General features: G+C 27.8%; 2 protein-coding genes across 3 annotated transcripts in view; one reads left to right on the top strand and one right to left on the bottom strand.

Annotated features, from left to right (window-relative positions):
- The first annotated feature begins 1,276 nt into the window (after positions 1-1,276).
- LOC106690341 (uncharacterized) lies at positions 1,277-16,242 on the top strand. Its single transcript, XM_067053246.1, has 5 exons — positions 1,277-1,437; positions 1,627-1,735; positions 7,482-7,688; positions 9,225-9,480; positions 12,180-16,242. Exons 1-5 carry the CDS (start codon positions 1,284-1,286, stop codon positions 12,267-12,269), a joined length of 816 nt encoding a protein of 271 aa, XP_066909347.1. The 5' UTR covers positions 1,277-1,283; the 3' UTR covers positions 12,270-16,242.
- Positions 16,243-16,285: 43 nt separating this feature from the next.
- The window catches only part of LOC106690339 (RING finger protein 150), an 18,464-nt gene continuing 7,968 nt past the window's right edge, over positions 16,286-26,781 (bottom strand). Inside the window, exons 2-8 of one of the 2 annotated variants that reach the window (XM_014435744.2) lie at positions 25,527-25,659; positions 24,522-24,633; positions 23,653-23,733; positions 23,442-23,521; positions 20,932-21,028; positions 19,020-19,123; positions 16,286-17,415 (exon numbers count right to left, since the gene is read on the bottom strand). In XM_014435744.2, coding sequence (XP_014291230.1) covers positions 19,046-19,123; positions 20,932-21,028; positions 23,442-23,521; positions 23,653-23,733; positions 24,522-24,633; positions 25,527-25,659 — 581 coding nt within the window. In that variant the 3' untranslated portion in view covers positions 16,286-17,415; positions 19,020-19,045. Of the gene's footprint in view, positions 17,416-18,807; positions 19,124-20,931; positions 21,029-23,441; positions 23,522-23,652; positions 23,734-24,521; positions 24,634-25,526; positions 25,660-26,781 lie in introns of those variants that run through there. The other variant, XM_014435747.2, reaches the window with a different exon arrangement.

Below are 26,781 nucleotides of genomic sequence, written 5' to 3' on the forward strand. Positions count from 1 at the left end.
CAAAGTTCTCCATCGCCCGCTAGCTAGAACCTAGGCAATTTTCTACTTAGGCCAACATGTATTGAAGTTTTAAATTCACAAGACTAAAACAACTCCAAGAACATAATTGAATCAAAGGCGTCGATCCCTAAAGGAAGGTGAAGAAGCTTCCTCCCAAAGTTTGAAATTGTCCCGATCAATATTTTGGTTGGTACTTTATTTTTATTAATCGAAAATTCCGGAAATAAGAGTACAAAATATTTTATAAATTTGTATTAACATTTACATAAATTCATTATTACTGCAGGCGCGTCATGGCATTAACTCCAATCAGTGACGTCACATAAAACTATTTTTCAGATACAGGTTGTTGAATGATAATCGATAACCTTATCGTTACCTGGAGATATTCCAGTCCTCTAATGTGACATATTTTATTTCAGTTATTCCCACATGTTACTTCTCTCTATCTAGACAAAAGGTCTGATTGGTCCGATTTTTTTTGTCCTATACCATGACTACAATTATTGTATTTTTTATTTCCTCCCATTTGCGTCCACAAGAGGATCATCCCCCTAAAAAAAATTGAGTTCTATTATCTTTTCATTCAATGCAGTACCCCCTCCCAACAATTGAGGCAGAATAAGGCCCATGAACTGAAGACTCCATTTAATAAACTATTATCAAACTATTAGTTTATCACAAAATCAATTATGTCAAGTTATAAAATTTAGAAAATGGGCATAACTGGTTTCGATGCTAAACAACTAAATTATGCTTAATGATTTCATGAAATTTTAGAGATATTTTATTAAATTGTAATTTGGGCTATAGGATGGACTTTTATGTGCATAATTTAGTATTATCTACAACGTTCCCACCTTAATTTTTATATTCCCAGAATATGTGAAAATAAGTCTGTTTTAATAGTCAATGAGGACTCGATATTAGTAATGAACATTTAAGAATGAGTTAGCTTATTAATTACTAATAACATATTAATTACCTGAATTGAAGAGTTCTATCTTGGTGAATCCAATTTACTAACATTATGTTAATACTAAACTTGTTTTTTTTTTTTAAATTAATTATTAATAACTATTAAATGCCAAATGATGCAGCCAAAGTTTTGTTATAGAACAATATGGATTTCAATTGAAATAAAAATCCAATAAAAAGTTAATTTAGGTGATAATGCCTTTTTTTAGCAATTTAATTTTCTTTTCTTTTTTTAATTTTATTAAATTATTAACTTTTATAGTTGTTCCATAAATGATTTTCTCTTTTTTCTGTTTAGTATCATCATGTTGCTCTGGACCCTTAGAATTGTGCTTTTCCTAAGCTTGGCTTTCATCTGTTCTGCACGTCAATTTTGTGGCTCTGACTTAGCTGATGTTATGTCTTTAGTTTGCAGTGGGCGAGGCTATAATGTAGCATTCAAGACAGAATATTCTCCTGGTAAATGAACATTTATAGTATATAAGAAATAGCCAATATTTTTTTTAATTGTCTAAGTAAATGGTACTTTAATTTAAAATAGATTAATCATACTTTATTTAAGTATCAGCCAAATTAGGCTAACATTTGTGTATATGTATATTAGTTTTTTTTTTGCTTATAAATTTATGTACCTTTCTTCCAATACAGCTGAGAAGCGATACAAGCGTGGAATAGTTGATGAGTGCTGCAGAAGAGGTTGTTCATGGAGCACCCTTGAGACCTATTGTTCACCTGAATCCAGCGATTTGCAAATAAGGTATTCACATTAGAAAAACAATTAAAAATACTTCTTGTTAATTCATATTAGAATTTTTTATTATTCACGGGGGATCAGGAAATAATAAATTCAATAATTAAATAATTAATTTAAGGAGATGATGGTTGAGGGTGCGGTTGGAAAAAATACATAAATAAACGAAACTTATTTATATGTGCCGATGTTTCAACCTGAATTTCAGGCCTTCATCAGGACTAAAAAACAGAATGAGATAGCAACTTTAATTCAGAGACAAAAAGAAAATATTTACAGAAAATAATAAACAAACTTGGAAATATACATAACAACAAATTAAGTTGATAGTAGTAGATACTAATAGAATTATTAGCATTAGTATTATTTCTATTAGTACCTACTACTATCAACTTAATTTGTTGTTATGTATATTTCCAAGTTTGTTTATTTTTATTTTCTTAAAAATTTTTTTTGTCTCTGAATTAAGGTTGTTATCTGTAGTGCCACTCCTAAAGCAGCAACAGAAGTTATGCTTAGTCTGATTCCACTGCATATGGAGATCAAGGCACAAGCTCTAAACACTATGTATAGGCTTCTTTAACAAGATGCTAAATCCAAAGCCCTGATGTTGACAGGATAGGGAAAGATTATTCATTGGATAGAGGACAGGGTGTTTTCCATGCACTCTGAAATCCACAGATATGAAGGCACTAGATTTTGTGTAAAGATGGATAAAACTAAAATCCATTAACCAAACAATAGCATTAATTGGAAGAAGATAGTTAACCGTATGAAGTAGATTGTTAGAAGATAGTCCAGGTGGCGGTCCATAAAGGTACTAAAATAGAAGAAAAACTATTTCTTGTTTACGAACGTTTCACTCCACTTTTCAGGGCTTTCTCAAGGCTAAATGAAAACAAGATACAAACATTGTAAGAATTGACTGAACAATTATTGAAATAACTAAACAATTTTTTACATATTTTCTCTGTATATTTATTCTAATTTTCTGTCAATTGTTACAATGTTTGTATATTTGAGCTAACCAAGCCCTGCAAAGTGGGGTGAAACATTGGTTAATTATAAATAGTTTTTTCTACTAATTCAGTACCCTTATTGACTGCCACCCAGACTATCTTCCTATGATAGCATTAATTGCTACACAGATGGCTCCCTTAGAGCCCAAGGCTCAGGAGCTCGCATCTGGTCGAAGGTACATCTATTTCCCTAGGGAGTTACACGTCAGTATTTCAATCAGAAATACTTATGATAATCTATTGCGTCTGTACTCCTATAGAGGAAGGGTTTTCTGGTAGAAGAATTGCAATCTACACAGATAGCCAGGCAGCAATAGGGGCACTCAATAACCCCGTTACATACTCTAGAGTTGTTGAAGACTGCTTTGCAGTACTCAAAAACTCTCACACGATAATAAAGTCAGTATTGAATGGGTGCTAGGTCACTGCAGCATTCCCAGTTGCAAATGTGCTGTCAGATTTGCATAAGCCTGAACTATGCAAAAAGCAATATATAGACGGCTTACGGCTTTAAGGCCAAGTGTTACTGGCTTAATAAAAGACACCTACAACCTAAGCTGTTTCCAGATGAACCCTATAATGGCCAAAGTGAAATACTGCTTCAGCTGGAAAGGAATTCTCTAAGAAAAATTACAAGGATCTACACAAGTCACTGTAGACTTAATAAACATCTATTAAACTAGACTTAATAAATATATGTTAAACTAACCTTAATAAAACATGAAATTGCATACCACAATATATGCTGGAGTGACTGATTTGCAAGATTGAGGATAAACAGCGCTTAGTGTGGATCGTGTTGTGGACCACAAGCGGTGTGAATTGATCAATTCCTCAAGTATACTCAGATTCTTATAATCTTCATACCTCAAGCTTTAATAAGCTCCTTATAATGTTATGATATTTTCTGCTTTAACACTACAATGTTGTAATGTGGATGGGGCACAATAGGCCTTAAAGGCTGCAGTGCTCTTAGTCATTCGAAAAAAAAAAGTTTTATCACTGTTGTTTCAGCCCTGATGAAGGCCTCAAATTCAGGTCGAAATGTTGGCACAAATAAATAAGTTTAATTTTTTTTTTTTTTGTATTCTTGCTGATTGCACACCACCATCTTCTTCTAATATTAATCTAAGGTCAACTATTTACAATTTATTATAAATAATTAATTTATTTAAAAAATATATATTCTAAGGCATACATTTTATTTTATTTATTTTTTGTCTAATAACAACTTTAGTGAAAAGTTTTGTATTCAAAGCTGTTTGATTTCTAGAAACCGACTTACCAAATTTCATACATTTATTCAGTTCTGTATCCTCCGGGTTTGGGTTTTGGGAAAATACTTTCCATCTTTTGAACTTTTTCATTATAAAATAGAATATAATAATTATTGTACCCACATATTTATGAATAATATCTGTAAAATGTATATATCTGTATTTTTTGCATATAATTTGTATAAATAAAACTATTTGATAGAGCATTAATCCTTCGATAAAAATAATATATTTTTGATAACATAAACTGCATAAAATTGGATTATAAATAAATTATAATTACTAACAACATGTGTCAAAAGCATATATACATATTATTTTTATTATATTGAATTGATGTTAAAACTTTTATTTTTACTTATTGTCATTATATTCTTATTGTTATCTTATACTCTTAATATACATTGAACAACTAATTTTTGTGTCAAAGGAATTTTTTCCTACTCCTCGGTAATTAAATTTTTAAAATTATACATATTAGAAAAATTATGTTTTCTGACTTGATCCTTTAGGTGTATTTGCAGTTGCTCTATAAGATGAACATCCAGTGACTGTAAGAGGTATAATTGCAGTCCCCTCTGGTAAGCATAGTGGTAAGTCACTCTAAAATATCAACATATTTTATATGATGCATTACACCATCCATAAATAAACAATTAATCCTGTAACCAAAAGCCTTATTATAGTTGGCAATGGAACTGAGAAATCCAATGCCCACTGTTAGGCATAGAGGCACTGAGTTAAGCTGTTCATGACCCAGGATTATATGAATTCTACTGGAATGGGGTCTTGAATTTATGGATAGTATAATGCAATACATAAAATATATTGACATTTAGAAAAGAATTCTCCCAATTACAGCTAAAATATTTGGAAAAAGAGAATATTTCATTCTTCCGTTGGATTACAACCCCGAACATATGTCATGAAGAACTAAGATGTGGATCCTCTACAAGACTGAGATACCCCTTACAGTCACTGGATATTTATCTTAAAGAGAAACTCTAAAAATATTTCAAGGATCAAGTCAGAAAATTCAATGTTCCTAATTTTTATAATTTAAAAATTATTATTGTCGAGGAGTAGGGCAAGATTACTTCATCATAGATACAGAATAAGTTGATTTGGATAAAAACTTTCGCTTCGACTTGGAGTCTGAAAGCCCTGAAGTGGGGTGAAACGTTAGCTCAATATAAATAGTTTAATCACTATTTAATTTTTTATTTGACTGCACCAGGACCATCTTCCTTTTATTAGTACACACAGTCAATCACCAATCTTCTGCTATAAGTAAAATACTTAATTTAGGTCTACTAAAATATTGTAACAGATGCCAAAAAATGATATATTATATATATGACTTACAAAACACCAAAGAGATGTTATAAATAAGGAATTAAGGGATGCAGTAAAATCATAAATAATTTTTCATTCAAAAATATGAAATCTGTGCTTTCATCTGTGAGGTTGAGCATCAATATGACAATATCTGAGGCTTGGAGCAATGATTACCAAAGCCTATTTGTAGAGATTTCTAGTTTTTATATAGTAATGTTATCTGCAAAGAATTGAACCTTTACATGTAAAAACATTGTTCTCAGAAATGTGTAACTATTACTTTTTTTTATACTGTGACAACATTTGTCCATCCTCGTTTCTGAAAACCTTCTCATTATTTTTCAAATTAATTTTTCTTAGGATCTGGAATTGGACTGGTAGCTGTTTACCCAAGACACAGATATCCTTGATCAATGCTAATATTATTAAGTAACTAAATGGCAAGCATTGGCCAACAATGTTTGTCAAACAGTTTACCATGTATGTGAAGGCTCATTTTACCTATGTCTTCATTTTATGTTTCACCTATTATGCCTGGATGAAGCATAAACTTTGGAGAATGTAGACCTATGAAATTATAAATTGTTTTTTACTCATAAATTATTTACAATATAGGCTTAATGCCTTTGTGAAGAGTTAAATGATCTGAAGGTAGTCACATCATTCCAACAGGCATAGATCTCTCATTATAGGTACTCACATAGTTTTTTGACAGAGATATCGTACAGTTTAAGTAATATAAATATGATTTGCAATGACAGCTATTTAATTTGTGTAAACATTTATTATAGTGATTATTTGAGTAATAATCACTATAATAAATGTTTAAAGAAATCAATGCAAATTCTTTAAACATTTATTATAGTGATAATATTGTATAAAATATTTCATATATGTTACATTATATTTGCATTCATGTTTGGTTTGTAAATGGTTATAATTAATTACTTCAGGTTTTGGTCCTAAGGTTTGGTCATTACACTTTAGTCTTTTCACTTGCTAACAACCTGAGTATGAGGGCAGAACAAGAGAACTGTAGACATTCAACATATCACTCAAGTTTTCCACTTTGTTGCCTCAAACACCTTTTTCTTTATTTCATATAATACTTCTTTTTTTTTTTTAATACCCAAATATTGCTTCTTTTTTTAATACAAAGCAATAAGCTGCTTCAGTTCTTCATCTGACTCCATATTACATGACTGGAAAACTGTGAATTCCTATATCAAGATCGAAGACTAAGTCAAGTTAATAAATCAGGACTTAATATTAATTAAAAATAAAAAATCATTATGGGACGTAGATTTTTTTTTCCTTATTTCATTACTCTTAGATGAATTTGTCAAACATTTGGCTCAATAAAAAAAAAACTTTTGTAGATAGCTTATACATTTTTTTTTTTTTAATAGGTAAAATGTAGAGACACAAATTGGCTATACCAAACATTAGGAACTATTTATTGTAACTATTGTTTTATTCTTATTATAACAATTTTATTTCATTAACTGACCTTTTATTGAGTCACTACATTTGTTAAATAGATCCATTATGTTAACAATCTACAGCAAACTTTAAGATTTTATAGTTTAAATGTGTTAAATTATACTAAAACACATTTAACAATTTATGTTATTAATGTCTAAAATAATTTCAGTGCTTAATTTATCATAATTCCAAATAAGGAACAAGAACTATGCTGAACAAAGTTTGGGCCTGTTCTTTACTTGTTCAAAAACGAAATCGGTGCAACATAAAGCACATAAAAAATTATGTTGGTTCATCATTGTTACCAACTACTCATTGAATCAAACTAATAGCCCTGTTAAGCTTATTTTAATTTTAGACTGATAAGATTATAGTAAATATCTAACATATAGACTCTAATTTTATATTTATATCAATTATTTAAATATTAGTTACTTTAGTTGAGAAAATATATTTGTATAGACTTGAATTTGCACTCGGTCATGTAGTGCTTCTATAGCCAGTCATAATCACATGTATAATCATTGAAAGTCAGTCAGTCAATGAGTAAAAAAATTTATTTCTTAAATTATATTCCTGAAGTTTATTATATGAAGTTAGTGATTTTTTTTTTTTTTTTAATTTATAATATAGAAAAAGAAGTGATTTCACAAATAAATGGCAGCCTGAGACCACTGACACTGAAGAGAAGAAAACTGATAAATTTAAATATGACACCAATGAGATGAAAATCCAACAAGGGATTGAAAATCAACAAAAGTGGAGATTCAATATTTTAGTGGAGAACACCAAACCTGGTTACCCAAGTCGTTACTATTCTCTTTTAGAAGGATTAAATAGGTAAAATAAATGTTGAAGCAATCAAAATATTGGTTGCTTTAGTCGTAAATTTAAAAGTTCTGAAAAAATGTTAACTAGATTTTCACATTTTAAGTTATTTGTAAAGTTTGTTGTTCATTTATTAGATCTCGTACATACAATTTTTCATCTATACATTTCACCTAGTATGACTTATAAGGATAATAAAACAATAAAAATGAATAAAGTTCATTTCTTGTAAAAGTCAAAAAGACAATGAATTAAAATAAAACTAATAACTGAATGATTAAAGGTTTGTTTTCAACTATGCAATATTTAAATCCTCTTTAAAAATTAAAAATCAATTTTGTAAGTGGAAAAAATTACATGATTTTATTTCAATATTACTTTTTTAGCTATCCTTAGAATAAATACAGGCCAGATTCAATTATGATGTTATACTCTAAAATTTCATGATTAAAATGATAACATCAAAATTTAAAAGAAATTTAAAATAGACTGTGGAACCTCAATTATCTGAAGTCCTATTAATAGATTTCCTAGATTTACTAAAATAAATACTTTATTTAATCTTTTCAAAGTCCTATATTTTTTTAATCATAATGTTTTTTCTGTTTTTTTAATTTTAATCTGGGTAATACTTCATAACTAAAGATGCAAATAAAAGTTCATAGAATAATATATTTGAAATTGGGAAAAACAAAATAGCCAAAAACATGAAATTTCAGGTGATTAAAATTCTATTTGAAATTAAATCCTCCTTTGAAGACCTGAATAAGTTGTTTTGTTTTTTTAATGGTAAAGAATACTTCAGGTATTGTAAAGAAATAGTTGAGATTGTTAAATTGGTTGAATTTAAAAACATTTATATTTTTCATTTAGTTTATTTTTATAATCCAAGATTTTATGGATAATCACATAATATTATCAAATATATATATTATCAAAATAATAATTATTTATTTATTTATTGTTCACTGATGAAGGAAGTTCAACAATAGTGCTTGATGACACATGCATGATCCTGCACTTTTGAAAGTCAGTTATAGCTTTTTTGTTATACTGTATATTGCTTACATTTATTTATAAGTTAAGCAGAATGATGAGCAGTTTTTGAAGTTACGTAATACAATGATTGAAGGAAAAATAATTTAAAACTTTCCTTTTATTTTTTTAGTAAGATATTTATGAAATAATTTTACTTTAAGACGGTTGAAACAGAAACCCTCTGAGATGCCTTTATCTATTAATTGGTGTTAGAAGGTAAACCCAGCTAAAGATTTTTCATAATTTTACAAGTAACTTTCCAAATTTTATTTGTTTGCCATTACAAAATAAAAGATCATATTTAAAATTAATAGCTACCATTTTTTAATCTGTTCAGGATTTTGGCATTTCCTACTGACAAATAAATTACACATGAAACAGAAAAATCATGACTTCTTTTTAGTTCAATAATGAATACCAATGTAATATAATATTACATAATAATGTAAAAAAAAATCGTAATATTAATCTATTTCCATCTACAAAAAATTATCATATTTGCATTTTCAGACAAGTGCAAATCCCTCGTGGTCCATCTGTTGTCAATAAAGTCAAAAGGAATGATATTGAGGAAGGAAAAAGTTCCAGAATTCAGAAAAATTCTCATGGCCTTCCAGATGCATTAAATTGGCGCAATTTCCTTACAGAAGGCATGAAATTCAAACATGAAAAATCTGAAGAAGAAAAGATCCAGGAAAACACAACAGCTTCTGTTCCTATCCGTCATCGTCATAGAAAATCTGACATGAGTCGAAAAATTATGAAGGTAATATATTAAAAATTTTGTAATATAATAAATAATCAATATACATCTTTCATTCTCTTATGAGGAAATATGATAGTAAAACATTATATAAATTTCCAAATATATAATTAATGAATAACAAATAATTTTTTATTCATTCATTATTCAAAATATTTAATAATTATTACCAATGTAATTAACTTTTCGTTGATTTTAATTTCTTCATTTATTTTGAGTAAAGAGTAATTCGTTAATTATTATTGTAGGTATTTATTCAATAATTTAGATTAATTGAATGAAGATTATTTCCCTTAGTTAATGTGTGTATTTTTGATTTAATACTCTTTACAGTATTTAATTCATAACTAGAACATTATTAATATATTTTTTAATTAAACATAGAATTTAATTCAAAAATAGGTGACCATAAACTGAGGAATTTAAACTAATTATTAATATGAATAAGGAATTAGTCAGAATAGAATTGATGATGGAGTATGGGGGTATAAAAATGAATGAAAGAGCTAATCATTTTAGCCAAAGGGGGTGTAAGGAGTGAACTCTTGGTGATAACCCACTGTGGGGTTTCCACAGATATCAGTCATGCAAGTTAATTACCCAAGTGCAGATAGTTGATTTTACTACGAACTATTGAGAAAACCTAACCTAAAGTATGACAACAAATGTCCAGTTACACCATCATATTAGCCATGACATCTTTCATTCATTACCGTCACCCCACTTAAGGCTTTAATGCCTTAATATAAACAAGCTATACAAACAACTTAAATAACTAAAAAAAAAATAAGATAAACAAAGTTCAGCTAACTATATAGTGAGAAAGTGGAACACTTTGAGAACAACATTTACAATATCACCCAGTATGCACAAATACCCCTCATATTACATTAGCAATGACTAGAGCCGTGTTAAGAGGCAATACAAGCCTACACCTGAAAGGTGGAAAATCAACAAGATGTGTTCAGTAAAAATATATATTTATAAAATGTATATAAATCTGAAATAGGTTATCTATAAATAATTTTATTTATTGGATGTCGGTGGATCTAACTAATTATTTAATACCAAACCACAAAAATAGACAGGTCTTTACCCTCCCTTTCAAAATTAGTACTAGTCAGTCAAAAACAGTACAGTATTAATGTGATAGTGTTGTTAATATCTATTATTACGTTATTGATTTGATGGGAAACTGTCATGAGTAACTGCTGCCTCAGCTGAGACAGCCAAAAGATCTTTCAGTAAACTTTAATAGGTAAAAAAATTATTTGAGAGCTATAATGGGTCAGGCAAAGCTTGCCTATTTAACTTTACTTTCAAACGAATCTAATGTCACTTGAGATGGGTCGTTATAATTGAAAGGTCCAGTTTTGGGTTCGAGTTTTTAAAAATGTAAAATTACTCCAATCTAGCTGAAAAAAATTTGGGATACAAAAAATGTCTTGTATTTCTTTAGATATGAAGAAGGTTCAGAAAACAACAAAAAAACTTGTTTCACTTAAAATTTAATTAACACTAACTAATTTATTATTTAAATGAATACTAACATAATCTATTTTTGTGAAAATTAAGAACAAACCGATTCCAATTTATTAATTCTATGATTGATCTTTAATAGACCATCACAGTCTCAATTTCAACATCCAAAATGAAATATTATTATCTTCCCATTGTATTCCACCCCTCAAATTTACAGAAGATAATTACAGATTGATAGGACATATGGGATTTTCTAAAATATTATGTCTTGGTGAAACACTTTCCCAACAGTTGCTATAAAAGTAGATACTGCTCCGCACATGTCAACTACTGAGCGATGGACTGGTCCACACCGGAAATGATGTTACCACTCACACTTTCCTCTCAATATCTCATCTTATCTGTTGTAATAATAAGAATGATTATTTTTAATATACATAAGTTTTCTGATTTATTTTAAGAACTAGTTTTTTAATTTTTACTTAGGAAATGCCACCAATGTTTTTCAATTGAAAGGTCCTGCATGGACAGAGCTATGAAATATTGGTGGATTTAATAAATTTTTTATAAAAAAAAAAATTTCACTTTTAGATACAGTATAAATTGTTTTACTACAATTTAAAAACTTTTTCCACCTCCAGTCATTAGTGAAATTCCAAAAATGATCTGGATAACACTTTTGATGTTTTCAGTTAGAATGGGGTTAATAAAAAAAAAACTGAGGTTGAAGGCTAGGATAATAAAGTTGTGTTGACTACTATAGTCTTAGACATTTTTATTTTTGTTCTTTTTATTAACAGCTCGGTTTACTTTGTTCCTTGTTTTCTATTTTTCATCCTCATTACTGCAATAATATATAATTCACAATTTAAAAAAAAAAATGATAGAGCATTATAACCCTTTGAAAAATATTTAATAGAAATTTATTTTTGAAATTATAGATATATTTTTCATACTTATTTTAATTTTTTTTTTAATTTATGTTATTTTAAAGTGACATGCTATTTCAGATACTATTCCTTATGCTTGCTAATTATCTGTAATTTACATTGTTTTTTATCCACTGTTATAATTTCTGCATAGCATAATATATTAATTAAAATCAAACAATGTCTACACAGGCATGAAATATGAGGAAAAAATATACATAATATATGCATTATTATTATATATAAATGTAGTTATAAATCAATATTAATTTTTTTTTTGTTCTATTGAAGGATAATGGCCTGAATACATCTCAAATTGGAACGGTCCCACCATACTTTCAGGGCCGCACATTGGTTCTTCCTCCTTCAAGACAACTATAAATTAGGCTTTATTCAATTTTCTTTTTCTATTTTTTTTTTTTTTTTTTGTTAAAGGTTTGAACATAAAATAAAATTATTAGAATCATTTCTAATTATAAGAACTTTCTGTTGGTTTTGTTTTAGTTGATTAAAATTTGTAATAGGAAAAAAAACTATCAGAATGTTATCATAAACTTAATCATATCATACCTGGTTTTCATAGAAAGCTCAGAAAATTTGTTTTAATAGGACATTAAATAAATATTGTACCAAAATAGATTTTTTTTCCTATTCATTTTTTTAAATAGATAATTTTATAAGTTTATACAAATGGTAAGTGTAATATTGTATCATTGGTGTAATTCTATCTTGAAATAAATTTTAGTTTAGAATATCATTTTATCCCACTTTAATTTGGAATTTAAAGTTGTAATAGTCATTTCATCTACAGAACAAGAATATTTTTATTTCAAAAATTGTCTTAGATTCAAGACTCCCAGAATATCAGTAGTAATAGCAATAAGGTTAAAATAAATAATAATGTATAAAATCAGCAAAATGTTTTATCAATATCTTTGATTTTATAATTCTGTTTCTGACTACTTAAGATTTTATCCTTCTTTTTTATTTTGTATTAATTTTAGCACTTTATTTTCTTTGTATATGTAAATTTGTTGAATGAGCTTTTGTGCACAAAAAATAAAATAAAAAATGTAAAAAAAAAATAAATAAAATAAAATCCTACAAATATAACCCTTGGAGGGTCTTGGGTTCAGTGCTTCATAAAGAAGAGCTGTTTCTTGACCGATGGTTATACAATGAGGTGATATAACCAAGATCACCCTCAACCTCCAGGTTTTCCTCCCAACCTTTTAAAGGGTCAGGTATCCATTTACAAAGGCTGGGTGTGCCCCAGGAGGGATTCCCGACCCCAGAGTCAATGTATGGCTAACAGTACAGAAAACAAATTTTCTGTTATTGTCATGCTTGAGTCTGGGCCTGGGTTTTGCCTTACCACTACACCATCCCCACTCCCTAAACTAGACCATCCACTTGTGCACAAATGAGATCAATTATGTAATATTGTTTTGTTTTTTTAAAATTTATTTCAATCAGTAGTATTTATTGTACACTTTGTTCCCTTTTCAGACTCATTAAATATCAAGATGTTTCACAACAAAGGGTTCTTTATATTCGTTTTTGTTATGGATAATTTTTTTTTCATTAATTTCTGTTTCTATAATGTTTGAAAAATACTTTTAAGCAATAAAATTTAATAAAACAAAAAGGCAAGAACTACTGAAAAGATTATTAGAAATACTATCAAACATGTAATGAATTAATGTCAGTAATAGATTTTGTCTATGCCAGGTTTGCTGTTGGAGGAGATAGTAGTATCTGGGTTTTTATTTTACAAGATCATCCATCTTTCTATTATCAATATTTAGGTTATCCTATGAGACATAGAATTGCTGAAAACAGAAGGATATGGGAGATGAGGGCAAGGGAATGAACATTTAGAAACTAAATAAAAAATTGTAATAGTCACATTATGAGTTCAAGATTCTTGTACAATAAAATAGTATCCTTTCCTATGATTAATTGATTCTCTGCCAAGAATGATATGATATTTTTAAAATATTCCTAGATATTGACAAAACATATTTACTTTCATTTTCTTCAAATAATTTCTTTTTATGTCCAGCCTGGTTTATTTCTAGAGTTTACTATGTTTATTCTATAATTATTAAGTTTATGAACAGTGAATGTAATCATAATGTTGTAACTAAGCTTTCATGAAACCAAGATTTTGAAGAATTGAAGACTATACTATTTTGTTACCTGACAGCTAGTTGACTGATCTTTCCAGTCTTTTTGGTTGGTTTCAAGTTTTCAACTTTGCTTTTTAACCTGCTTAATCAAGGTAAACCTCTTTCAATTAATTATCTGTATGCTATTATATTCAGAATGCTCCATTGGGTAGGCTAACAATTTCAATTATGTAAAAGGTAAGATTTTTTTTTTATAAGATCAATCACCCAGAAGCTAATTTTGTTAAATTGATGATTCCTAAGGGATTTTAAGCATGATTCACCATCTCAAATAGAGTTTTTGTAGAAAATAAAAGTTAGTTACCTGGATTTGATTCATTGATAAAAATGATAGAACAAAAAAAAAAAAAAAAAAAGGATAAGTTCCTGCAGTCATGTTTATCAAAATAAATAAAATATACCATAACTAATAATTATGGAGGGTCACAATTATCAAAAATTTGATTAAAAATATATGTTTTACTTTCTGTAAGTTAGTTAATTACATTTCTTTTCGAACTATGGATTTGCTCTGCCACAAAAAATACAAACTTTTCCTTCAGATGTATAGTTTGTGTATTTAATAAAGCTGACATCAGTTCATAAAACCAGTAATGATAGCAAGCATTTATAAAAAAAAAAAATTATTGCTTTCATTTTTTACATAAGTACTCTTTGATCAGTGCATCTCCCTCAGTAGCATAGTTAACACTCTTCTGATTATTAGGGACGTTAGTGATGCTGGTGCTTCAATTAGTAAGCTTAGTGTAACAGTTTTGAGACCACAATTGGCAAGCTCATTGGAGCAGGGATTCAGCTAGCTTGATTCCACTAGATCAAACAATATTTATTTCATGGAGATCTCTTAAAATTAATCTTGAGCCTCCCATGCTGTTTAGGGCTGACTGACAGTCTTTAGTTACTCTTTAGTGCCAAAAAGAACCAATTGGGCCAACAATAACTGTAATGTAATGGGTTTTTTGTCAGGTTATTAGGCTGTCCTTATGTTTCTAATATAAATTGAATAAATACAAAATCTATAAATGCAACTATTTACTAATATTGTTGTTTATAATATACTAAGGTGGCCAGGATTTAAGATATTAAATCTAATATGGAAATAGTTAATTTATTTAAATTAGAGGTAAACATAACACTAATTCCACAAGAACTATTTTAATTAACTACTCCATTTCTTTTGTAAAGTTCTTTATTTTTTTTATGAAAACATCAACAAAATTATACTTTACCACTCTTCTCCTAATAAGAGTCTATAAACTTGCATTTGGTCCCTCTTTTTCACTTCTTGTTCCATTTTTCTGATGTCCCATAGACTTTATGTTTTAGTTGATACTCTAAAGTATTAACAGTTGTGAATTGTTCTAAGGAATAAAATAAGGGTGATAACATGGATGTCAAAACCTAAGAACTAGAAGTGCAATCTGATATTCTCTGGTGTAAGGCAATATAATCTTTTTTGGGAGATGCACTATACAAAGATTATTCCAAAGTATTAACCTTTGTGTTCATTCTAGCTTCCATTAATTTGTTATTTCTTTTGCAATATCTTCTGTACAAACTTAGAAATTATAAAAATATTCTTGTTATTTTAAAAATTAGTGAGATTTGCTTGTTATTTTTATGTTTGAACTACATCATTCTGTTTATTTTAAAATGAAGAAAATTACCGAATAACCAAACAAGTAAAATTATTCCAATCAACACCCAAATAAGTGAAATTATTTCCTTTTTCTAACTATAATTGGAAAATCTTTTTTTTTTTTTTTTTAAATTATATTTATAAATGAAAAGAACAGATAAGTAAACATACGTTACTCATTATTTTTATGAGAAATAAACAGCTATTGTTGAAGAAGCATATAAGCTGCAATTTGTATACATTAGTGGGATAAAATTATATTATTAGTTTTGAATATTTAAAATTAAGATATGATATTCACTATCAAGCAATTGACAATCATATTCATAACCTTTAACAAACCTTAAATTATCATAATCTAGCTAACAAAATGTACTTATAAAGTTATTTCCTACATTTCAGCAAATCATTATAATATATGTATATATTAATAACAACCACTCAAACATTCAGGGATGATTCCTTTATATGAATATAATTTTATAACTTTAAATTTTAATTTAGTTTGATTTTAAATTATAATTAGTTTTTTATAAGGTGTGATTTTGTCCAATGTTCCATAAATAAATGAAATTAGTTAAATTTATTAAAATAATTTTCCTTCAGCTTGTTAATATACTATTTTTTAATAAAATATTTAATGTTAGTTAGGTGATCCCCCAAGTTCATTATGGTTATTCAATTATTTAAAATAGTCAAGTCATTCTGAAATGTAGGTAGTATCTTAGAAAAACTCATAAAAAGATGAATAAATTATAATTATTTCTACTTAAAGCAAATTCCTTGTAGGACATAACATCATATATATTTATTTTGATTATCACATTGTTTTCAGTTCTAATTCATATAGATATTTGTAAGCATTATTATATTGTTATATCTCTCAGTGTATAATAAATAAAGGTTGACACCACAGTAACTGGTGGAGCTTAAATTAATGAATAGATCTTTTATAATGTTTTATATGTTACAAATATTTTTTTACATTTTTTGTTATAAAATTATGTAGTGATAGAAAAAAAAAATTGAACTTCCTATTGATGTGCCAATTTTTATATTGCTTTACATAAAGAAATATAAAAAACACTTTAACATTAGAAAAACAAAAAAAATGAAACCTTTTATATATTTACATGAACAAACAAATATAATTAACAAGTTCTGTTAATAATTGTAAAATCCCAGTAGGAATTATTAATTGATGCCTGATTCATCTTATGTTAAATTTTACTTATACAAAAAGCTAATTATTTATTATTACAAAACCAACAATCAGTAATCATGATCACAATGGAATTTTATACATAACATATTTTTGTACTTAGTGAACTGAGGGATGAACCTGTGATATGAAAATAAATATTTTGATAGTTTAATTTAAATCAAAAGTTGTATGCAGCTTACATATAAAAATGTGTAAATAAAATTTTAACTAGAGTAAATCTAGTTAGTATGTAAATACTTATTGTTTATATTTATGGGTAATTTTATCAAAAATACAGCTTAATTTAATTTATATTTGAGAGAAGTATAACTTCAAAGCATAACTACCTCCAGTATATACTATCCATATTTGTTTATATATTTATTTATGAGAATTATATCATCATTATATGTTCTACCTGAATATTAAGGCTTCATTGAATGATCTAGTCTTAAGATAATTTTTTCCCACTAAATTGTTTCCACAATGCTCCTAAACATTAATAATAATAATTATCATGAACATTCAATAGTATAAATATATAAATATAAATATTTGGTTTGTTTTTCGATTATACTGTTTAATGTTATTTATTTTTCTGTTAGAAAGAGGAAAATACTAGTTTATTAATTCAATGTTACTGAATTCAACTAACTTGTATGATTTTACATTATTCACTGTGAAACATTATGGATTTAAATACTCTTTGGGTATTATTTATTTGATTGACTCATGTTCATATCATCTGACCAATAGTCAATTTCTATAAATCCAGTGTCAAGTTGAAAAAATTGGTCATAATACACTAACTTCAAGTTTCAGTCCAATACAATGAAATAAGTTTAGATTAAAACTAGAGTTTGAATGGAATCATTACAAGTAAGAATACCTTTTTTTTAGCAATTGTTTAAATAATATCATGGTTTATCTATTTTATTACACCTTTCTGTAACAAGAAAAACACTTTGGAAGCTGTTTTTTTAATACAATTACCCTTATATTTTTATGTATATTTCTGTTTTTGTATAGAAATCAATAAAAATACAGTATTTTTTAATTTTTTTAAAATTTAATTCATAAAGAATATTTTAAAATTATTTCTAAATCTAAGGTAATGAATGTGATATTTATTGATTATATTAGTGTATGTGATAAAAAGGAAAATATATTGTAACAAGTAAAAACATAGTTTTATTGTAGTAAAATTATAAAAAATTGTTACATTGATTTATTAGCTTCATATAATTGAAATAAATTTTAGTAAATTCAAAAATTATAATTGTATATTTAGAAAATATATATATTTTTGAAAAAATCATGGTATGTTTTGATTTCCTTGTTATGATAATTATGAAGTCATTTTAATAAACGATAAATAAAATATTAATAATTATTAAATTATATTCTTTGATTGGTGATGAAATTTGAAGCTGAACTTGCTTAATGTTGTTATTATTAAAATTGAAAACAATGATATTTCTTAAACATTTATGTAATTACTGAGACCTATTCTACAATACATTCAAATGTTTTTTTGTACTGAGTTTCATTCAAGACAAATGTAATTGATTCACATAGAATATAAATTAATTTTAAATCTATGATTCTATTGAAAATTTTCTGAAATGGATTAACTACTTTATTATTAAAAGAGAGCATAGTATGAAAAATTCATTTTAATTAAAAAGTTTTAGTCAATCTATATTTTAAAGAAAATTATATTTTCAATTTATGTTTTAAAATAACATTATATTATAATTAGTATTTGAATTATATTATTGTTTTGATATTAGTATATGATGTACACTTCCAAATTAACGTATTTTTTTAATTGTATTATACAGAATCATAAAAAATTGATAAAATGATACATTTAAAAGTAAAATAATTATTTTGTGTTTTAAGATCCCTTCATATTTGTTTTAATTATCATTTATTTCAGAAATTTTATTTTTTAAAAAAGTATAAAATAAAATGAATAAGTATATATTTTAATTAATCCTGACATGACATTTGAATTATAAAATAAGTAGACTCCCATTAATGTATTGAGTAAAATAATTTTAAAAAAAACAAAAATAAGTCCAGTAAATTACCAATAATGCAGGAACCATTCTTCATATTAGATTGGAACACCTTCCAAATAAGAGACTACATCATCTAGGGGTATGTTTATAATGCTTTCTTCACTACTCGCAGCCTTGCAACATTCAGTTTAAATGAATAAAATTTTATATTCATATAAATTAATAAGTCTTACATTCTACTTGTTAAAATACTTTTTAATAAATCAGTGTAAAAGCATTGAAGATTCTTAAATTTATGTAAAAAGTAAATGCCATAGTTTGGGAAGAGATACCTGTTAATTTAAAATTTTTCATTGCATATCAAGCTTTTAAGTTACCTAAAAAACATTTCCTTATAATTCATGAGAAAAAAATAGGAAATAAGAGAGATTTCAAATACATAAATAAATAAAATGTAATAATAAAACTAAAAAAATGGACATTGAAAAACAAGGGTAAGTAATGAAAAAAACAAACAGAATATTTCATTATTGATGTTATTTCATTATGTTCTTTTTAGCAGCCCCACACTGGAGGAGCTGTTTCATCTGCTGATTTGCAGTGTCTATTGAAAAACAAAGCACATTGTAGCATTTTAGTTGGTCAACATCTGATTTGTTTATGGAGTTAATAAAGTCTAGGCTTGTGTATACACATGAACTATATATTGGTAAGTTAGAGAAAGTCATGTCAATTCCCCCACTCTATTCCCATTCCCCCTCACTCTTCCATGGTTCGGCCTTCCTTAACTTGCCAAGGTGCACAGGTTGGACCATTTATATTCAAATTACAATATTCACATATATACTACATAATACAATTCCATTTGAATCTTATCCTTTGAACAATTCCTTGTTCCAGTATATCATTAGAAAGGGATCATTGACCAACATTCTTATGAGGAGAGGATGTAATCATAGAAGATGGCTTGCAACAAATTCAAAGAACAGGTTTTCACCACAATCATTTAAAATAATAGAGTAGAATGTAAATTAACGCTTAAAGTCTGAATCGAACCTGAACCTGGAAATTATGAATTTCTAATAAATAAATCAACTGCTCGCTGCATTTCTATTAAAGCACGACTATTACATGCATTTCTATTACAGCAGCTTTTTCTTTATGAAATCCCAAAATATCACATTTACCGGAATAATCAAATTTGTTCTCATGATGTAAATTGTCCTTTAGGATTTGCTTGGAGTTTTCCTTTGATACTGCTAAATTAAATTCATTATATAAATTTTCCATTATATAAATCTGGCGTCTGTAGACATTAGCTCATTTACTTATAATAATATACAATCCCTCTCTGTAATTTTAAATTGCAAGTTGTGGCTACAATGTTCTTCCTGAGATTTTAGATACATGCTTTGCAATTTTTATTGGTGTAATGGGTAAGAGAATAATATACTAAATATGTATTTAACATATATTACCTATTAGTGTTTTCATCGAAATCATAAAAAAATTACACCTATTTTTTTCAATTTCATTTTTTTATGTATTAACATTAATTAAACCTGTGTTAACCTATGACAGCAAAATCTGGATTCTGAATAAAAATACAAGTGATCTACTGGACCGATTTAAGAGAAGAATATTAAGGAACATTCTGGCAGCATAGGGAAAATAGGTATCTGTATAATAAAGACCTGAACACCTCGGCCAGCATCAGAATCCAGAGACTGAAATGGTTTGGGTACCTGTTGAGAATGGAAGACAGTAAGATTTTAAAGAGACTCTACTAGGGCTAACCAGATGGAAAGGGAGACTCGCGAGCCATAGGAAAGACACTGTACTCCACTGTTTGATAATATGACATTTTTATAATTAATTCACGAGCTATAATTACAAGCATAATATTCTCAGCAATTTTCTTCACATTCAATAGATATAGAAGAGTATTTAAAAAAAATAAATATGTGCATATTCTACTTACCGGCAACCCATAATGTTTTAGGATATCCATTTTACATAGAGGACAGGATCTCCTTTCAGTTAACCATGGATGTAAACAACTTTTATGAAATATGTGGCTGAAACATGGATAGAATCGATAAATAAACTATTGAAAAATTAATACGAATATGTTCTAAAACTTAATTTATTTATGTTACAATTTAAAATCGTCTTTAGTAATGCAAACCATACAAAGTTTGTGACAAAAAAAAATGGTTAGAAAACATTACTATTTTATTTTTTTAAAAATAAAAATAATTTTACCATAAATTATATACATTACAAAACTTTTAATTTTTATTATTTTAATATTGAGTAAAGTTTCCTCTTTAATTCACAGTTGTTCTGGATTTTCCTTTTACTGATTGAGATGTTATCACTAGTTTTTATTGGAATTTCCAATCTGAAACGTACAATGCTCAGGATGCAAGGGGTTGCGGATTTTGGACATATAATCTAAACAGAGGCCATCTAAGCAAGGTTGGATTCAGAGTTAACTTTTGTGTGGGAGAAGAAATGTGAGTGTGACAACAAAATTTAGGACACAAGTAGGGTAAGCAGGGATTTTGCCATATATTTTGTTGGTAATTTTTAATGTTTGTATATATTCTTCCTGTGTGGCATCAAGCTCAATAAATTTGCTGGGTATATGCCTAACGAAAAATGAGAAGGACGAAAAGGAGACTTGTGTTGTCTTACACTGCTTCAGATGACATTGATATCTCAATGATATCTTATCTTTTGATCATGATTCTTGAGAAATTCTATCTATATGAATACAATGATTTGACAACTGGATCATATAGATAATGTTGAGTTTGAAAAATAATAATACAAAAGAAGTTTTAAAAAGTTATTTTAGTTAAAATAATTACAAATATTGTTACAATCAACAATCATATAATTACAATTGACAATTAGATAATTAAATTTGGTAATTTATTATTTAATGTGAAGGTGATTTTGGTAAATTTTAAGGCAAAATTATCTTACTAATTTTAATTTATGAACTAAATGTTTCGGGTTTCGTGTCATCTTCGGAAATAAAAGTTTCATTTGCACGTTCTAGTATAGACTCGTAAACTCGACTTACAAAGTAGAGTAATTTATAAAACGATTTCAAGATGGCAGTGATAATAAGGACTTGAAACGTTATTCCACAGTCTTAAAAGTCCTTCAGCACGATTTAGGGGGCCGTGAAATAAGTAGAGCTTAACCGAGTTTAAAATCCAGTCTATGAGAAATTTGCTAAATGCACTCCATAAAACGGATTCTAGCACATAAAGGTTATGGTAAGAAATGAGTAATAAACATGTGTTCACAATAGGGGTATTCATGATCTTTGGTTTAACATGTTAAAGCGTGTTAAATGGAAAAACTCATGTTAAATCGAAAAAAATTGCCTTCTTTTACCGTGGTAAAACGAAATAACATTTAACATGGCTGAGAGTCTGTTACTTGGACTGTTAAATGGAGAATGACGTCACAGTTGAGATCGCCGCCATTTTTGTTGTGACAGCTCAGTTCTTTCGTGTGTTTGTGGTATTCATATCCCTGTTATTAAACCACAGCGGATAATTTTAGTGACACATTTGAGAAAAAAAAACAGTAAAAAAAACGATGTAATTTCATTCTACTATCTGAAAATTTGTAAATGCTCGCCAGATAAAAATCTCACTATATGAACCATGTAATTATTCTTAGGGGACATATGTCCCAGAATAAAGTTATTTTTTCATTTCATTTCATAAGCTAAACTTTCACACAAATTCCACTTTTCACTCACTCTAGGCATGTTGTAACTAATTACTTAAATCAAAACTGAAGTAAACAATAACATGAGGGTCTGGAAGGAAGGTTATAAACATAAAGGCTTATACAACAAGTTGCTGAGAAAATCCGCTAGGGGCTCTTATGCATTTAACGTTTAACATGACTTCAAATAGGGCTGCTCACAATCTTATAGTTATAACATTTTACATGGTAAAACATTTAACATTTAACACAACATCATGAATACCCCTAGTAACTAATTGTATAATTACTTTAAGTAGTTTAAGAAGAATGGCGAAGTGTTTTATTTAAGAAGACCAATTATGTTTCAGACCAATTATGTTAAAAACACTCCGCAATCAAAGTTTAATAGCTTAATGTATTCAAAATAAATTTTCTTAGTGAATCTACAACCTCTAAATTAAATTTTTAAATACTCTGAATTTGTACTTCGGACAATCCTCAGAATATTTTTCAGCAAATGAAAAACGTTTTCATATTTTGCATTCCTTTCACTTTCTCGCCATGCGTCATACATCTGAAGGGTGTCTGTGTCATCCACTCAATAAAAAATAAACATTTTTGATAATCCTGATCAAAGGGCCAAAACAGGCAAACGCTTGTTGTCATTTAAGAAATACATGAATCAAAACTGAGCATAATAGAAAAATTACGTATACTGGAAACCTTAAATAAAAAAAAAATAAAATTTGTTACCTGCAAGGAAGTGACGATATTATTTCAAATAGTTTATAATTTTCAAAACAAACTGCACACGTGTTATAGTCTTCAATTACCTGTAATAAATTTCAGTTTGTTTAAAGAGAAAAATCAATTGTTTATATATTTTTTTTATAAATAAATTAATACTATCCATTATAGCAAAAATAAGATAAAATAAACTCTAATGTAATTTTCAATAACTTACTTTTTCACTAGAATCCATTAAAGCTCTTGACGGGATTTTTTCAATTGTGGTTTCAATGGCGCATTCTTCCGATGTCTGCAACTTTATTAAAACAATGAGCGTAGACAACAAAAATATTTATTAGATAAAAAAAAAATTTAACTTATAGTCATTTTTTTAATCCTAAATACTAATAATATAAATAATATAAATAATAACCCATTAATTGTATCCCAAACTCTCCAATTCCATATCACAGCCCTCGAAGAATGGTGTCGTAATTGGATGATTAAGATAAATCCCAACAAATCACCTTTACCCTTCGTCGTAAACCTACCGACGGACCTACTGCACTACAGTTTCATTAAATAATGTTACTCTTACCCCTGTCGAACAGATCCGCTACCTTGGACTACATCTGGACAAATGACTAGCCTGGAATCCTCACACAAGACTAAAAAGACAAGAAACTGTACGTCGATTTCGACTATTACATACACCACTTATTAGACAAACGGTCTAAACTTCCAACTCATTACAAAACACCGGTCTACATGACTGTAATAAGGCCAATCTGAACATATGGAGTTGAGCTTTGGGGCTCCACTAAACCTTCGAATTCCTCTTCTATCCAATCCTTGCAATCCAAAATCCTTCGTAAAATCCTCAATGCTCCTTACTTTGTCAAGTGCCACTTTATATTCGATTTTTCACATTTTTCTTTATTTAATAAAATTTAAAAAAAAGTTTAAATAATATTATTCCATGTTATATGTTAATAATAAAAACAAAAAAAAACTGCAGTTTGTATTCTCAGTCATGTCACATTTAGAAAACTATAAAATTTTATACTATTCACTGTATCTGAAATTATGAATAAACAGATTTACCTTTTCTCTGTCGTTCATAATTTCCATTTGATCGTGATAGTACCAGGCTCCATAACACCCTCCAACCACGAAAATCACTAACGAAATGACAGCTGATACCAGAAGAAACTTCCTTAAAAAAAAAAAAAAATCTTGAAAGGGTTTATATTCACATCAGGGTACAATTACTAATAAAAATTATTTCAATTTGTTAACTTTTGATTTTTCGTTCACATATTCAAGTTACAGATAAGTTCTTAATCCTGATCCACACGTTTGCCACTTGTTACAAACCCAAAACACTTACAAATATTTGATAAACCGTTATATATCGATCTATCTATTATCTTCTATATCGATACCAACCATCTATTGTCAAAGATCGATGTATAACAGAAACAAAGAAAATAACAAACGTTGGTGTCCAAAAACTTGTACGTTCCAGGGAGGCAAAAATAGCGGATATCGAATTTGTGTCGACTTTAACCTTCGATTTAAACTTTTTTATTATAAATAAAACAAAATAATGTTTGGCAAAATGAAAGAAAATGTAAATATCGGTATAAGAGGTAGTATATTATAATAGTTTAGAATAAAAACTCATCGGATAAAATATGTTTTTTATTTTAGGTAAGTTTTTGTGAAAAGTCCTTCTTATAATTTCTTTATTACATAATATTTCTTTATGGTCGTTTTGGGGATCTTCACCATCCTCAGGATGAACCATCTGAAAAATTCACCATCCTACAAAACACACTGTATATCGATTTTTTTTTTTTAAATTATAAGAAAATATTATCACAAAATCTTAACTAGTTTAAAATATAAATGGAAATGTTTTATGGATTTCTCTGGCAATGCTTCTGTTATGCATTAAAATTTATATCCTAATTCGATCGTGTTTCAACCAAAAATAATATATTACAATTTTTATTCTTAGATTGAAACATTAATTAGAAAATAGTTTGGGATAACTGACTTGGCAAATAAACTTAATATCCATATGAAAATATAAAATTTATATACCTGGATTGACTATCGGGTTGACTGATTTCCATTGCTGTTACGTATCCACCAACGATTCTGCTTGTATCAATGAGTTTCAGAACTTCTTCTTGTGGTTGCGATACAAAAATAACACTGACAGTTGTATCTGAAACTAAATATTTATATATATATATTGATAACTTTTTTCTAGACTGTTAATTTTATATATTTTGGTTGATGTTGAGGATCAGTCAATAATACAAGTATATTCAATATACAAGGCAACTTTATTGTATGTATAGTTATGCTCTACAATGAAAAAAACAGTTTTTTGAAGGGTTTGGTTTAGTTTTTTCCAATACGTAACTGTTCTTTCTTGCAGGTAGTCCGTCTATTATTTCTGTTCCAATGTTTTAGTTGAAATATTTATTAATCTTAAATTATAGCATGCACATGTATGTTTTTTAATAATTATTTGAATAAATTATTTTTTCTAAACAATTTTTTTTTTCATTTTATGACATAACTATGCAATCATTAAAGTTGCGAAACGTCACCTCAATGTAGTATTGTTATTGGTTGATCCTCAAGATCCACCATATATTTATATATATATATATATATATATTTGATTTTACATTGCTATTTAATGCTGAATTCGTTTAATTTGTTTAACGGATCGAACGTGGGTAGCGGATCACTGGAGAGGAGAAGTCTGGAAGAGTGAATTAGGGAGAATAAAATTGTCAATTAAATGATATAAAATTTTCAAATGGAATGAAGTTTTTAAATAGAAAAAAAAAAGTTAAAATATTTGTATTTACCGTGTAGACGAGTACTGATTGTAAAAGGAAAAAGTAGGGGGAAAAATTGTTGTTATATCATGTAAATATATGTATTGTATATATGTCCGATCATGGATTAATTGGTATGCTGTGTAATGTAGCAACCTAATGTATTTAGGCAGCATGGTTGCTACAGGCAGCAGGTATGGGCAGCATGGCTGAATAAAACCATTTCTCTCTATATATTGAATAAGTACGCTGTGTAGCTTCTCTCTCTCTGCTATCAGTAATGTATAAATTAATTCAATTATGAAAACACGATTAAGGGTGTTTTTCTGGTGATAAACTCCCGTTCCAATGTCATCCTAAAAAAAGGGTTCTAATATATAATCTAATCTTAATATAATAATTACAGTAATAATGTAATATAATATAATCATTACTAATGTAATGCTCGTTAACTTTTAATGATATATTTAACGTTTAACATGACTTCAAATAGGGCTGCT

This window comes from Halyomorpha halys, unplaced genomic scaffold, assembly GCF_000696795.3.
Source record: "Halyomorpha halys isolate HHAL.00 unplaced genomic scaffold, Hhal_1.1 Scaffold1669.1, whole genome shotgun sequence".
Taxonomy (NCBI): domain Eukaryota; kingdom Metazoa; phylum Arthropoda; class Insecta; order Hemiptera; family Pentatomidae; genus Halyomorpha; species Halyomorpha halys.

What these genes read in the sequence shown, in the direction of transcription:
- LOC106690341 (XM_067053246.1), top strand. Translation starts at nt 1,284, where the DNA reads ATGTTGCTCTGGACCCTTAGAATTGTGCTTTTCCTAAGCTTGGCTTTC. An exon ending in CTTTTAGAAGGATTAAATAG is followed by an intron (nt 7,689 to 9,224) that starts GTAAAATAAATG and finishes TTGCATTTTCAG; the next exon opens with ACAAGTGCAAATCCCTCGTG. An exon ending in TGAGTCGAAAAATTATGAAG is followed by an intron (nt 9,481 to 12,179) that starts GTAATATATTAA and finishes GTTCTATTGAAG; the next exon opens with GATAATGGCCTGAATACATC.